Source organism: Corythoichthys intestinalis, chromosome 4 (genome assembly GCF_030265065.1).
Source record: "Corythoichthys intestinalis isolate RoL2023-P3 chromosome 4, ASM3026506v1, whole genome shotgun sequence".
Taxonomy (NCBI): Eukaryota; Metazoa; Chordata; class Actinopteri; order Syngnathiformes; family Syngnathidae; genus Corythoichthys; species Corythoichthys intestinalis.
The window spans coordinates 60,172,162-60,186,894 of NC_080398.1; the positions used below are offsets into that span (position 1 = coordinate 60,172,162).

At 41.6% G+C, this 14,733-nt stretch overlaps 2 protein-coding genes across 2 annotated transcripts in view; both read left to right on the top strand.

Moving 5' to 3' along the window:
• The first annotated feature begins 1,788 nt into the window (after positions 1-1,788).
• Positions 1,789-11,451, top strand: LOC130914400 (uncharacterized). The gene is made up of 2 exons (XM_057833554.1): positions 1,789-1,897; positions 9,294-11,451. The coding sequence occupies exons 1-2, from the start codon at positions 1,879-1,881 to the stop codon at positions 10,763-10,765; spliced, it is 1,491 nt and encodes a 496-aa protein (XP_057689537.1). The 5' UTR covers positions 1,789-1,878; the 3' UTR covers positions 10,766-11,451.
• LOC130914399 (uncharacterized) overlaps positions 5,853-14,733 on the top strand; it is a 286,666-nt gene continuing 277,785 nt past the window's right edge. Inside the window, exon 1 of the mRNA XM_057833553.1 lies at positions 5,853-7,868. Within this exon, the coding sequence (XP_057689536.1) occupies positions 5,958-7,604 (1,647 nt within the window). The 5' untranslated portion in view covers positions 5,853-5,957 and the 3' untranslated portion in view covers positions 7,605-7,868. The remainder of the gene's footprint in view (positions 7,869-14,733) is intronic.

A 14,733-nucleotide genomic window follows, 5' to 3' on the forward strand; every position in this document is an offset into this window, starting at 1 on the left:
ATCCCTAGATGTGGACGGAAAAGAAAAACTGACGACAGATTTCAACGAAAGATTGTGCGGAAGATGGATAAAAAACCTCGACTAACATCCCAAGAAGTTCAAGCTGTCCTGCGGTCCGAGGGTACAACAAAGACGGACAATACGGGTTCAAAAGGGACTCTATGGTAGGATACCCAGGAAGACCCACTTTTGAATCAGAGACATAAAAAAGCCAGGCTGGAGTTTGCCAAAACTTACCCGAGAAAGCCAAAAACGTTTTGGAAGAATGTTCTCCGGTCAGATGAGGCAAAAGTAGAGCTTTTTGGGAAAAGGCATTGACATAAAGTTTACAGGTAAAAAAAAACAAAAAAAAACACGAGACTTTCAAAGAAAAGCACACGGCCCTCACAGTCAAACATGGCTGAGGTTCCCTGATGTTTTGGGGTTGCTTTGCTGCCTCTGGCCCTGGACTGCTTGGCATTATAAAGTCTGAAGACTACCAACAAATTTTGCAGCATAATGTAGAGCCCAGTGTGAGAAAGCTGGGTCTCCTTCAGAGGTCATTGGTCTTCCAGCAGGACAACAACCCAAACCACACATCAAAATCACAAGAAAATGGCTTGAGAGAAAGCACTGGAGACTTCTAAAGTGGCCAGCAATGAGCCCAGACCTGAATCCCATAGAACACCTGTGGAGAGATCTGAAAATGGCAGTTTGGAGAAGGCACTCTTCAAACTTCAGAGACCACTTACAGGCATGAAAATGGGTCAGGGGTAAAAAAGGTGAGAAGGGTGTGGAGGAAATATATTCCGGTACACTGTACAGCTAGTGCTGTCCCAAACGATTTTCTCCCGATTAGTCAGTCGAGTATTTTTACGAGTAGTTGGCTAATAATCCCCCTACCCCCTTTTTTTTTTTTTTACTAACTTAGCAATTAATTTTTTGATGACGCTGATTAATTCACAAGAACATTTTGAAACACTTAAATTCTTTTTTAAAGTACAGATAAACACGTAAATAACAACAATCGATCGCAAATAAACAATGAGGTCAAATGCCCATAGCATTAACTAGTGCAAAAGAATGGAATGTAAACAGATTCAGAACACTGACTTCACCTTTCCAACATGATTCAAAATAATTCTTAAAAAAATATCTAGAATGAATATTATAGTATACTACTATAAATAATAGTAGTATAATAATTATTCATTGCCAATCAGATGCCAATTTTTGACTTCAAAATGGCGAATTTCACCAAAAGGTGAGAGATTTTCATGCCTGTGGCCAAAGAAGAATGGTCTAAAATTCCAGCAGAGCATTGTAAGAAACTCATTGATGGATACCGAAAGCGGTTGTTCGCAGTTATTTTGTCTAAAGGTTGTGCTACCAAGTATTAGGATGAAGGTGCCAATACTTTTGTCCGGCCCATTTTTGGAGTTTTGTCTATAATGATTAAAAAAATTTTTTTTTTTAATAATTCTATTTTGTGTTCTTTCATTGCAAGCCAAATAAATGAAGATATTACTTCCAAAGCATTTGTAATTGCAATCATTTTCTGGGAGAAATTGAGCATTATCTGACAGAATTGCTGGGGTGCCAATACTTTTGGCCAGCAGTGTATGTACTATATGAATGTATTAAACGTAGTCACGCATGAAAGTGAGACAGAAAGTCTCAATGTAGCAAAATAATGCTGCGACACACGCATATAAGTACCTAAACCAGTATTGCACAGATTCTGGCGATTAGAGCGCATGGGTCTGTGCGTGGGTGTGTCCCAAAGTTGTCTTGTGAATAGGAGATGTTCTTTGTCTCGTGACTACTCAAGAACCAGTCTAGAGAAAAGGTGAACACGTCTTGAGAGCTCCCTTGTTAAGCTTTTGTTCAACAAACATCATGGTGAATAAAAAACTGAGTAAGTACATCTTCACTCATTAAATCTGCAAACTACACTTAAAAGAAAAGGATAACATGTGTCTTTTGAAATGGGATTAGCAAATAATAATAACACATCAGCGATTCCGTTTTAAGCTCGCTACTGCCCAGAGAGCTGATGTCAAGTTACCATCGAATATGTACTTAAGAAACATGAATCGTGTCCACTATTATTAACATTGTGTGACTGAGTCTGCTTTCTGGTTAAACCTGATCAACCAGTCTTTTAAGAGTGGCAAGTATGACTGTTGACAAAATCAAAAGAAGATTCTGCTTCCTTCTTTGGTGTTAACGTGATTGAATACAATAAGGGTTCAACTGGATTTGCGAGTAACTACTAAATGCAATTTCTGGAGAAATTGCGTGGGGTTCTTTGCTCTCCCTCCCATAGCTCATTTCCATGGTGTCACTTCCTGTTCATATTGGGTCATACACGGAGATTGAGAGGGAGCCGGGGGGAATGGACCCTCCCCTCGGTGGCCTAAAATGTCATTGCATATTATTGACTTTTCAATATATGAATTTAAAATTAAGACTTTGCTGGGAAAATTTTGTCTATAAAAGTTGTAAAGCAATAAAACAAACAACAAAAATGAATGAAATTTAAAAAAAAATGTTTATAATGCGTTCAAATTATTTTTCAAACACATCATGTGACTAGCACCTCAGAGATGGTCATTAGCTTTGCTTATCCCCCCCAAAAACACCTGAGGACAGAAGAGGCAAGATGGATATGGAGGAAAACACAGATGACTGAAAAAACAGTTTCTGCTCTTGCACTCGTCTTTAAAATAAACTGCTGTATTTTAAGCCAAAACAACTGTTGTGTTTGATAGAACAATACGTCTATATGCTGCCATTGCAGATTCATGGAGCATTAAGCCCCCGAACCATTTTCAATTTGTCCGTTTTACCCTGGAAACCCCCGTTTACAGACATTGCACAACCACTTTTGCTTCAACTCAGTCATAAAACGAAGATAATTAATTATATTTATTATCCAAAATGTCATTTTTAGCTTAGAATCATTAATTGATGTCTAATATTTCTTTTTTTTTTTCAAACTTTAAAAAATTATTCATTCGCAGATTTTAAACTTTTAAACAAATTACGTCACAATGAAAAAAATGTCGTCTGTAAAAAAGTCACGGATATCTACCTCATAACTATTGCTTAATTGTATTTTTTTTTGTTACTGTTGCATTTTCTCCGATATGTAAGATGATAAATAATTGATCCAAACAAAGAAAAAAAAAAAAAAAAGTTTAAAAGGGTAAATATATGAAAAAGAAAATCTCGACCACTCCTTGATGTCTGCGATTTCTGCATCGCGACCCTTGTTATATTACCGTGTTTCACCCATAAAATCCCCAAAAAATCCAGATGTGGCCATTCACAGCTGTGGCTTGACAGTGATACATGCTACATGGAGTTTTTGTTTCTAAACAAGGTAAGTACGCGATAATATCTTGTTAAAGTCATGGCGTCTTTAATTCTGCTCTTTCATGCAATCACCTCCAGATTTTGAGATTTTGAAATTGAGATTTTAAGCTTTCCAATGATGTATCACGCAGGCATATCGGACAATTTTGAAAGTTGGCTAAAGTGGGGGTCTCAGATCGGAACTTCAAGTCACCTGAGTGTTTTCCACCATATACATATTTTTTCAAACCTAAGCTTTCAAAATGGCCAGAAACTACTGCGCAAGAACCAAGGATTGAAGATGTGGATCATGAAACGTCGGAGAGCACCGCCAAAATGGTGAACAGAGTTTCGGTTTGCTTGACTATAGACATTAACCCTAAAAAAAATGATAGGAAACAAAAAAACAAAAAAAAACTAATTTTCAGCCAATTTTAAAAAATGTTCCTTGCTGGAATATTTAGTCAAAGCGGATGCGGCGTCTACTTCTACACTTTGTAACACAAAAAAATGTGCACGCTAACACACACACACACACACACACACACACACACACACAGCTGGGATGCCTGTATGTAAGAGCATGGGCTAAGCTACTATCTGAGGATAGATCTTGTAAGTTAATTTTATTGCTGACGCTACGTTTCGGGGTCATCAACATTTTTTCTCCCCCTGCCACAAAAGTCAAACTCCGCCTATGATATTGGGTCACTTCCTGTTTATTTGGGGGCATTTCAGGGGCATTTCCTGATGATATTTGAAATCAGTAGGAGTGAATTGAAGTTTTTGTGCTATTGAAATGAATGGAGATTTGGGGTACTGGAAATCTATTGGAAATTTTGGCCATTAGAAATGAATGGGTCATTGGCGTCGCCGGACATATTGCACTGGGGCACGTGCCCCATTATTGATCTGCAGTGCCCCGGTATAAATTTCACTGGTAAAGAAAGAGTTGTAAGTCTACAGAGCATAATCTACCGAATGTGCTTATTTAATATGGTCATATTACTCTATTCACTTCATAGACACAATCTGCACATGGCTCCTTAATATGGTAATTTATGCACATAACGTTGGCTGTGATAGGCATATGAGTTGATACTTCTGCGTAGCACCTTCGGGGAAAATGCTACGTTTATGTGTGTCTGGAGATCTGAGTTCCCAAGTTGGAATATGTTTCTCATGTGTTGTAAAGTCATAATGTGGGATAAACACATGGTTGCTACAAACAAGAGTTGCCTATTTTAATGCTCCAACGATATACCAAAAATTGAGTGACTGTTTGCCCATCCTTGTCGTTTTTACCTCTGTGTAAATGTTTGTTTGGTCGCCCTTCACATGAATTGTCAATTTAAATGGTTCAACTTTACTCTTTACGTATCAGGCTGTTAACTGCGGTAAACTACTCATTGCAAATTGAAGTAGCAGATTAGCTGCTGTCTTTTAGCTCACTGCTATGAATACAATGACAATTAATGCGATTTGATTGAGAAGCTCTCACTCAAGAGCTGTGTCTAACATTATGTTAATATGATATGTAGTATTTGAACTGTATCAATACTGATGCTATTTATTACCGTATTGGCCCGAATATAAGACGGTGTTTTTTGCATTGAAATAAGACTGAAAAAGAGGGGGTCGTCTTATATTAGTGGTCTACACATTATACCCATTCACGATGCTAGATGGCGCCAGATATCATTCAAGCGATGTTCTGTCATGACAAATCTCAGCTACTCTCCCCATTCACGATGCTAGATGGCGCCAGATATCATTGAAGCCATGTTCTGTCATGACAGATCTAAGCTACTCTCAAGTTTAACCAGTTTGCTTTATTTTATTGCTTTGTTTTTCCTTATTCAGATTTGTTTCAAGACTACAGTTACAGTTAAACTTCACTTTGATGGTTAATGCAGTTATTGCAATTTTGTTGTTTTATCACAATAGATTGGTTTACTTACATTTCAGAAACCAGAAGCCATTCATTTACAAATGTGATTGCACTTTAGTTTACATATTTAAATGTTCAGATATTAAGATTTGAATGAGGCAAAATAACATGCTTTTTCTCTCAAATATATTGTTATAATCATTTGTTTCGGATGTACTGTCATTATTTTCTGTATAAAAATTAATTTGGTGTTCAAAAAGTCTTTTTTATAACTTGAGTCTTGAAAAAAAAGGGGTCGTCTTGTATTCGAGCCAATACAGTAGTATTTGTTTATATGATCAAAATGAATAGAATCAGTCAATATGAATAAATTGCCTATCTTAATCCACCTCGAACAATTTTGTATGTGTGCTCATCATAATTTGCAGCTGTTTTATAAGCCTTTTATTGTTACTGCAGTCCCTCTAATTTTTAACAAGATGTTGTGGTGACCCTTAGTTGGACACAATTCACCCACTGTACTTGTCTGTTTGGCCGAGCGCGTTACCGGCTGCGTCACAGTCACGTGACGGACCTTATAAAGAGCCGCGCGCGTACCGGCTCATTAGAGAGCGAGAGTGTACGAGAGTTCGGAGCGAGCAATAAAGACTCTTAACAAGCAACCCGCTTCACTGGTGACCCCGACTGCCTCGCTGAAGTCTCAGAGGCATTTTGAACACTTTATGCAATGGCGGATGCTAGCTTTCTCGAGCTACCGAAGTTCGACGAGTCTTCTGCGGCCGCGTGGTTCGCTAACGCGGAGGAGCAGTTCGTCCTCCGTGGTGTTTCAGACGACACCATGCGCTTCTACCACGTGGTGGCCGCGCTCGGGTACTCGACGGCGGTTAGAGCACAGCGCTTCGTGGTCTATCCGCCGAAGGTGGGCAAGTACACGGGGCTCAAGGCGCACCTCCTCAGACTTTATGAACCGTCGTACAAATCGACTTCAGAGGCGCCCAAGGTGCCCGCCTCGCGAACCTTGCTGCCCGTGGTACCCGCCATAGATGGCGGCACTTCCGCCCCGGTTCCTCGCAGCCGTACTGCTGTCCCGGTACCCGCGCCACCGCCGCGCGCTTCTGCTCTGGCTCTTCCCGACGCCGAAGTTGCTGTCTCGCCTCCGGCCCCGCTCTCGCTCGCCTCGGCTCCGTCGCCGCTCTCCGTCGACGCCGCTGCGCCCGTCCCTGGCTTTCCCGGCTACGGCGCCGTTGCGCCCGCCTGCGGCCTACTCGACGACGGTGCGCCCACCTGCGGCCTACTCGATGACGGTGCGCCCGTCCCTGGCTTTCCCGGCTGCGCCGCCCTTGCGCCGGCCTGCGGCCTACTCAACGACGGTGCACCCGCCTGCGGCCTACTCGACGACGCCCCGTCCGCCTGCGGCCTACTCGACGACGCCCCGTCCGCCTGCGGCCTTCTCGACGACGCCCCGTCCGCCTGCGGCCTTCTCGACGGCGTCCCGTCCGGCCCTGGTCCCCTCGACGGCGTCCCGTCCGACCCTGGTTTTCTCGGCGACACTTCGCCTCACGACGTCATTGCTGCGCCTGCTTCTGGCCTTCCTAACGACGCCGCTCCAGCACCTGCGCCTCTGGAAGTCTCCGAGGTCGCCCCTCTACTGGCGCCACTGGACGCCGCCGCCTCTGACCTCACTCCAACGCCTCCGGGAGTCTCCGAGGTCAGCCATCAGCCTTCGCCGCTGGCCATCGCCGCTAGCCTTGCTGCTGTGCCGGCGCCTCCGGTAGTCTCCGAGGTTGCATATCGGCCAGCGCCAGCGAACGCCGCCCCCGACGTCTCTCCTCGTCCTCCGCCTTTGGACAACGATGTCGTCGCTCCGGTTTTGGCGTTTCCCCCGCTCCTGCTACGACCGGCCGGCCTGGTTCGTCTCGCCTGTCGCCCTTGTCCACGACCGGGCGACTCCGACCGCCGCGCCGGTCGCCGTCGTCTCCGGCCTCGAACGGCCGATTCCGACCGCCGCGCCCGTCGCCCTCGTCTGCAGCCTCGACTGGGTGGTGCTGCTCGTTGCAAGTCTCGACCGCTGCTCAGCGACGCGTGCCGCCTCTCTCGGCGTCCGCTTCTCCGGCCGCGCCTGCGTGGTGCTGCACGGCGCGCTCCTCGTCCTGGGCGTCCTCCAGACCGTTCTGCTCGGACGTCCCGCATCTGGCGTTCTGGACGGCCGCCTGATCGTCGCGTTCCGTCGCCCGCCGCCTGGCATCCTGGGCGTCCTCCAGACTGTTCTGCTTGGGCGTCCCGCATCTGGCATCCTGGACGGCCGCCTGACTGTCCGTTCGGTCGTTCTCCACTGACGCCCCGGCCGCGCAACCCTTCCGTTCTGTACTGTTGATTCGGGTTGCGCCTGGCGTCCTGTGTGGGTGAATTCTGGGGGGACCTGTGTGGTGACCCTTAGTTGGACACAATTCACCCACTGTACTTGTCTGTTTGGCCGAGCGCGTTACCGGCTGCGTTACAGTCACGTGACGGACCTTATAAAGAGCCGCGCGCGTTCCGGCTCATTAGAGAGAGAGAGTGTACGAGAGTTCACAGAGAGTAGCATGAGCTAACAGCATTTCGAGCAATAAAGACTCAAAGCAAAGCATCCCGCTTCAATGTATTATTTTCTAATTTTGATATTTGACTCAAACAGCATTACACTTGCAAATAGATATTAGAAAGTTATTTGCTCGCAGCAAGGATAAGTCAGCAAGGAGGAATGAGAGAGGTATGTTAGGTAACCCACCTAGGCAATATAAACCACTTTTAGATAACAACCAACCAGTTGAGAAGTACTGATTAATTGCTTTACAGTTACAGTGATATATATCGCCATTTCTGTCCTGACAAAGCAGAGCTGCTGAGTGTAGGACGAGATGAAGGAGAGATGTAAGTAGATGAGCATGTGTAGAGGTGAATTGACTTTCAACAAAGGATGTCCCAATTTTTAATTTTAATCCTGATGGCTGAAAACTCGCCAGTGCCCCGCTGTGCCCCAGTATTGTACTAGGTCTACTGATGTCCCTGGAACGGGTATGTGTTTGGAAAATTTTGGGCAAACTGTACGCTTTTGGCAAAAACTGAATTGAACTTTTGTGCCCCTTAGCAACCTGTTTTTTATGAATAAATGATGTGATTTTGACAAAAAATTTAGGACAGGTAGTGTTTCGCAAGTTCACAATTTTTTTTCCCCAAAAATCTACGTTTTTGGGTGGATGACCATTTTTAGGGTGTTGCGTGAGAATTACGGTCATTTTGGTGTATGAACAGTGTCTGGTGGTCAAACAATTTTGGCTGGGTGGAGCACCGAAGAAATGCCATGAAAAGGAAAAAAGGAATATTGTCAGGGATGTCCCGATCTGATCATGTGATCGAAAATCAGGCCAATTGCGTCATTTTTCAGTGGATCGGAATTGGCTGGATTTTAATTTAAAAAAAATATATATATGTTTTTATGCTTCATAATTGTACAGCGCCACACTCTCCCTCCTGCTAAGCAGTGCGACCAAACTGTCCAGTGCAGCTTACATTTGTTACTTAAAGTTAACGATCAATGACAGGTTTGTAGCTTTGATTTTGCCGGATAAGCTTGGTAGTTCTACGATCAAAGGCACAAATGTGTCAATCATCGTTAAACTTGCAGCCCAGTCATAAATGTGCTGTGGTAACTCATTGTGTAAGTGAGAGGCTGTTCTCAGGAGTGTGAACGTCAAAGTGTGAGTGAATTTGAGTGGACTCACTCAATGAAGCATTTATTAAAGACTAGCATTTTTCCATGTAATTCTTGTTTAAAAATCACATTATGAAGGTGGCACGGTGGGACAGTAACAAAAAACACTTTTTTTTTTGTATCGGATCGGGACTGTGTTGGCAGATTCTCAAAAATCAGGTTACTCGGACTCAGGTGCAAAAATATGCGATCGGGACATCCCAAAATATACAGATAGTAGCTTTTGCATTCCCATCAAATTCTGTATGCCTTTTTGTATTTTATAATGTATATATTGTTTAATTGAAATAAACATCATTCTTGTCCTTTCAGAAGAAGCCGCTATGGGTTTTGTACTGGGAGCCATCGGAGGCTGCATAATGGGAGCCATAGAAGACCCCGTTGACAGAACCCTGTCTGACATGTCCACGAAGAGTCAACTGAAACCCCTGATCGATGACATCAGGACAGTGGGTGCTCTCGGATTAGGAACTCTCATGGGGGCTTCTGCGCTGACCATTGCCATGACCTCGGTCGTTGCGGGTGTTATCGTGGCGGCGGCTGTAGCTTCAGTGTTCGTCAGCACAGGAAGTTGTGGGCCCACTCTCACAAATTATGCAAACTTGTGGACATCTGCGGGACTTGCTGGTGCCTTCGCGACCACACTTAGTGGAGCCACACTAGGGTTTTTCACTGAAACAATTGTGAACATTTATGGCATGGTTGGTCTTCTATGCGCACTGTCCTTTTTCAGCATCCTCAAACCACCTCTGCGTTTCGTATTTAACGTTCTCTGGAAGCAAGGAGAGGCCTGTTGCGCTCAAAGTACTACGGCTTGGGAAACGGAACGGGAACAATTAGAGATTTCAGATTTAGACCAGAGAGAAAGGGTGGCTGTGCAAATAGAAGAGAGAATCCTGACCATCAAAAATGGGAGGAACATCACTGATGCAAAGGACATGAGCACATGGGCAACTGAACGGAAGCTGAGAGAAGGACTGGAAAGGAAAAAAATGGAGGCCGAAGAGGCACAAATCAAACAACGAACCCTCCAAGACTGGATCACAACTGTGATGGTCAAATATGTGGACTTTTTAGCCTTTTCTGGAATTCCAATGACTGTGGTTGCTGTTGTAACATCACTTTTTGGCTTATTTGGGTACGCAGGCCATCATTTTGTGTTCATTGCACTTGTAGCTTTAGTAGCAATCATCGGCTACTTGATTGTAAAGTTATTAGATTTTAAATTCTGGATGTTGATAGGATGCATGGGAATGCTTGCAACTTTCCTTATTGCAATGCTCACTATACAAGCAGGAGAGAACATCAAGGCTATCATGAATCAGAAAGGGCAACCGAAGCATGACAGTATTAGCATCGGCGATCGCATGAGTGACCATTCCTCTCGAGAAGCTTTGAAAACAGCAATTATTGCAGCAAAACTTTGCCAGTTGAGTTTGGGAGCCACTGTCGGGGGGCCCTTGGTAAGGCACGCCGCTGGAGGGGGCAAAGTCATCATAGGAGCTGCAATAGTGGCTGTCGGGTTACTGACTGGGGTGGAGATCTTATCCCCAGTACTTGGAAAAGGAGGGAAAGCTGGTGCACTGCTAGGGGTAGTGGGTACTTCTGGAGTGGCTATGGGTGCAGTGGCAGCCATGGCAGCACAGTGTTCTTCATGGCCCCGCACTGCAGGAACCGTAGCAGGTGTAATTATTGGCACGTTAGTCATGGGCGAATTGCATATTTTCATGATTGGAGTACAGATTATTGTTGCTTACATCTTTGCCATGACCAATGCCTTTTGAAACATAATGTAAATAAATTATCTTCAGTTGAAACACATATGGTAAGTTTCCAATTCCTTTGTTAACAGTTTAATGAAATACTACAGCAAGTGACTTTAAAATGATAGCAGATCATATTTTGGACTCAAATCCATCCAAACAAGTGTTAAAATTTGATTCTAATTCTTTCCCTCTCAGCTGCCCACTAAAAAAACCTCAAAGAGAAGCCCAGCCCAGAATGAGCTGCAGATATTTGAAGTGAACTAGCATGCAATCCATACGCTTTCTATTCTCTTGTTGCCGTGTGACCGCTGTCATTCTGTCAACATATACTAGCAAGCACAGTACTAGAAAGCCAGACATGATCATCAATTCAGGTTGTGATGTCAACCAGAATTGCTGAAAAATGATGGGCATTGCCTTATGCGTTTTTTTTGGGTAGAATAATAAATGTATAATAAACAAAAATATTTTTTGACATGCTCACCATTTCATAACACATTTAAGTAAGTATGTGAAAAGGATACATCTTATACCAACAACACACTTGAGTGACCGGCAGTAGTGGAATGTAACGAAGTAAAAGCACTTCATTACTGTACTTATGGCACCAATGTAAAATAAAGTGTTACCAAATACCATAACTGGCAATTAATGAAAAAAACAGAACAGTAATTGAAGAAATAACTACCAAAGAACATGAATTGTTATTGTTATTTACAACTGTAGCGCTGCAATGCATGCTAGGAGGCATGTTGGACAACAACAGTGTTGACAGCAAGTGGCAGCAGAGGTTGAGCAGTGATGGGCTATACAAATAAATTGAATTGAATTAGTTCTAAGCTTCATGGTGGTTCATTTGGTCTTATGGCAGTCATATGATGCCGCTATTAAGTAGTGTTACCGGTTAGTAACTTTTGGTGTAAATATCACATGATATAGTGAGGACAGCTGAAGCTTATAGTCCAGTAAGGCTTATCTATGAAAAAATGCCGTTTTCATGCCAAATTTGGTGGGTGGCGGCTTGTAGTCAGGTGCGACCAACATTGCAAACATGAGTAACCTGGTCACAAGTGGTGGAGGAAGTACTCACTTTTTTTTTTTTTTTTACTTAGGTATAAGTACAAGTAGCCAAGAAAAAATGTACTCAAGTAAAAGTACAAAAGTACTGTACTTGCTTTACAATTTACTTTGCAAGTAAAAAGTATGAATACTAGTATATGTATATATATATATATATATATATATATATATATATATATATATATATATATATATATATACATATATATACACATACATATATAGGAGCTGTCAAATTTATCGCGTTAACAGGCGGTAATTAATTATAACTGCTATATTAATTATAATAAATTTTTAAATTAATCACATTAAAATATTTAATGCATTTAACGCATGCACGGAATGACCCACTCATGCATTGCCGCAAACAGACTACAATGGCGCCGTTTTTTGTACATGGAGCGCTAAGAGGCAGAGAAAAGCGAGTGGACACAGACATTCATTGGCATTGAGCCATTTATTAGCATAGGCTTTGGCAACTCTTTCACAACAATCATAATTATTGTGGCGAGCAACGTGGTGAAGAATGACAGGCGATGATCTTTTTCTTAACACGCCAAAATGAAAACAACACAGATTATATACCATTTGCAGCCATAACTGACAGTCATGGTTGCCCAACTTCCCATCATGCATTTGGGCGGAACAGTTAAGTCACTACAGTATCATTTACTGAAAGCACAACAAAAATAATATTCCTATCTTTCAAAAATAATAATGTTCACAAAAATAAAAACGTTCAATGCAAAGAGAACTGGCATTCCCAATCAAAATAGCTATGCAAAATACACATAAAACTTTGGTCAAACTCTATTCAAAAATTTTGTTTAGCTTAACAAATACACTAGATAGCAATATTTAGTCACAATTTACAAACTATCAGCGGTCTCGTACGTTGTGAAGTCAACACTCAAATGAACGTAAGGTACAATGAACACGGAAACTGCGACGTCAGTCGAGGGGCAAAACGCACTAGAAAATCTTGGCTAGATCGCTAATTAATTTAAAACTCACCCTTGACACCTTGTGGTGTATTTCAATCTATACCTTACGTAGTTAAAGATACTGTGGAAGAACGGCTGTGATGTCACCGCTCGGCGACGTTAACAATGGCGAGCTATTAGTTTATTTTGGGATTGAAAATGTTTACAAATTTTATAAAAACGAAAACATGCAGAGGGGTTTTAATATAAAATTACTATAACTTGTACTCACATTTATCTTTTAAGAACTACAAGTCTTTCTATCCATGGATCCCTTTAACAGAAAGGATGTTAATAATGTTAATGCCATCTTGTGGATTTATTGTTATAATAAACAAATACAGTACTTATGTACAGTATGTTGAATGTATAGGCAAGGCAAGGCAAATTTATTTATATAGCACAATTCAACACAAAGCAATTCAAAGTGCTTTACATCACATGAAGATCATAAAAATCACATTTAAGACAATCAAAATCGGAAATAAAATTATACATAAAAATCGCATTTAATAACAAATAGAATAAAAATAAATAAATAAAAATAAAACAAAAACTACTACGACTAATAATAATTGAAATCAGCAATGGAGATAAGCACAAGAGGAATAGAAAGCAAGTAGATTGAAATATATAGACAGTTATGGATATGCAGGGCTAAACAAAAGCGTTTTTAGCCCTGATTTAAAAGAGCTAACAGTTTGAGCATACTTCAGACGTTCAGGTAATTTGTTCCAGAGGTGAGGAGCATAATAACTAAATGCTGCCTCACCCTGCTTGGTTCTTGTTCTTGGAAAATGCAGAAGACCGGTTCCAGACGACCTTAGGGCTCTAGATGTCTCATAGGAATCTAACAAATCAAGCATGTATTTTGGTCCAAGGCCATTAAGTGTTTTGTAGAAGAGCAGTAGTATTTTATAGTCTATCCTTTGAATCACTGGAGGCCAGTGTAGCGACTTCAAAACCGGTGTAATGTGGTCCAGCTTCCTTGGATTTGTGAGGACTCTGGCTGCAGCATATTGTACTAGCTGCAGCTTCCTGACTGATTTTTTATCAAGACCCGTAAATATACCGTTGCAATAGTCCAATCTGCTGAAAATGAATGCATGCATAAGTTTTTCCATGTCTTGTTGAGTCAGAAGCCCCTTAATTCTGGTTATATTTTTATATATATATATGTCCGTCCTAGCTTTCCATTTCAACAATAATTTACAGAAAAATATGGCATATTTCAGAGATGGTTTGAATTGCAATTAATTACGATTAATTCATTTTTAAGCTGTGATTAACTCGATTAAAAATTTTAATCGTTTGGCAGCCCTAATATATATATATATGTATATGTATTTAATGGCGAAAAACAAGGCTGAAAAAGCAGTTTCTGCTCTTGCACCCCTCTTTAAAATAAACTGCTGTATTTTAAGCCAAAAGAGCTGTTGTGTTTGATAGAACAGTATGTCTATATGCTGCCATAGCAGATTCATGACGCATTAAACCCCCGAACTTTTTTTAATTTGTCCGTTTTACCCTGGAAACCCCCGATTAGAGACGTCGCGCAACTGCTTTTGTTTCAACCTAGCCATTGAAAGAAGGTAAGTAATTATGTCTACTAATTGAAATGTCTGTAATTTTTAGCTTAGCATCATTAATTAAAGTCTAACATATAGTTGAAAAAAAAAAAAACTTAAAAAAATTATTTACTCGCATATTTTAAACTTCCAAACAAACTACGTCACGATGAAAAAATTAGTGTCTGTAACTAAGTCATGGATATCTACCTCATAACTATCACTTAATTGTATTTTTTTTGTTACTGTCGCATTTTCCCCAATATTTTAGATGCAATCCAAACAAAAAAAAAATATTTAAAAGGGTAAATATATGAAAAAGATGTCTGCGATTTCGGCATCGCGACCCTTGTTA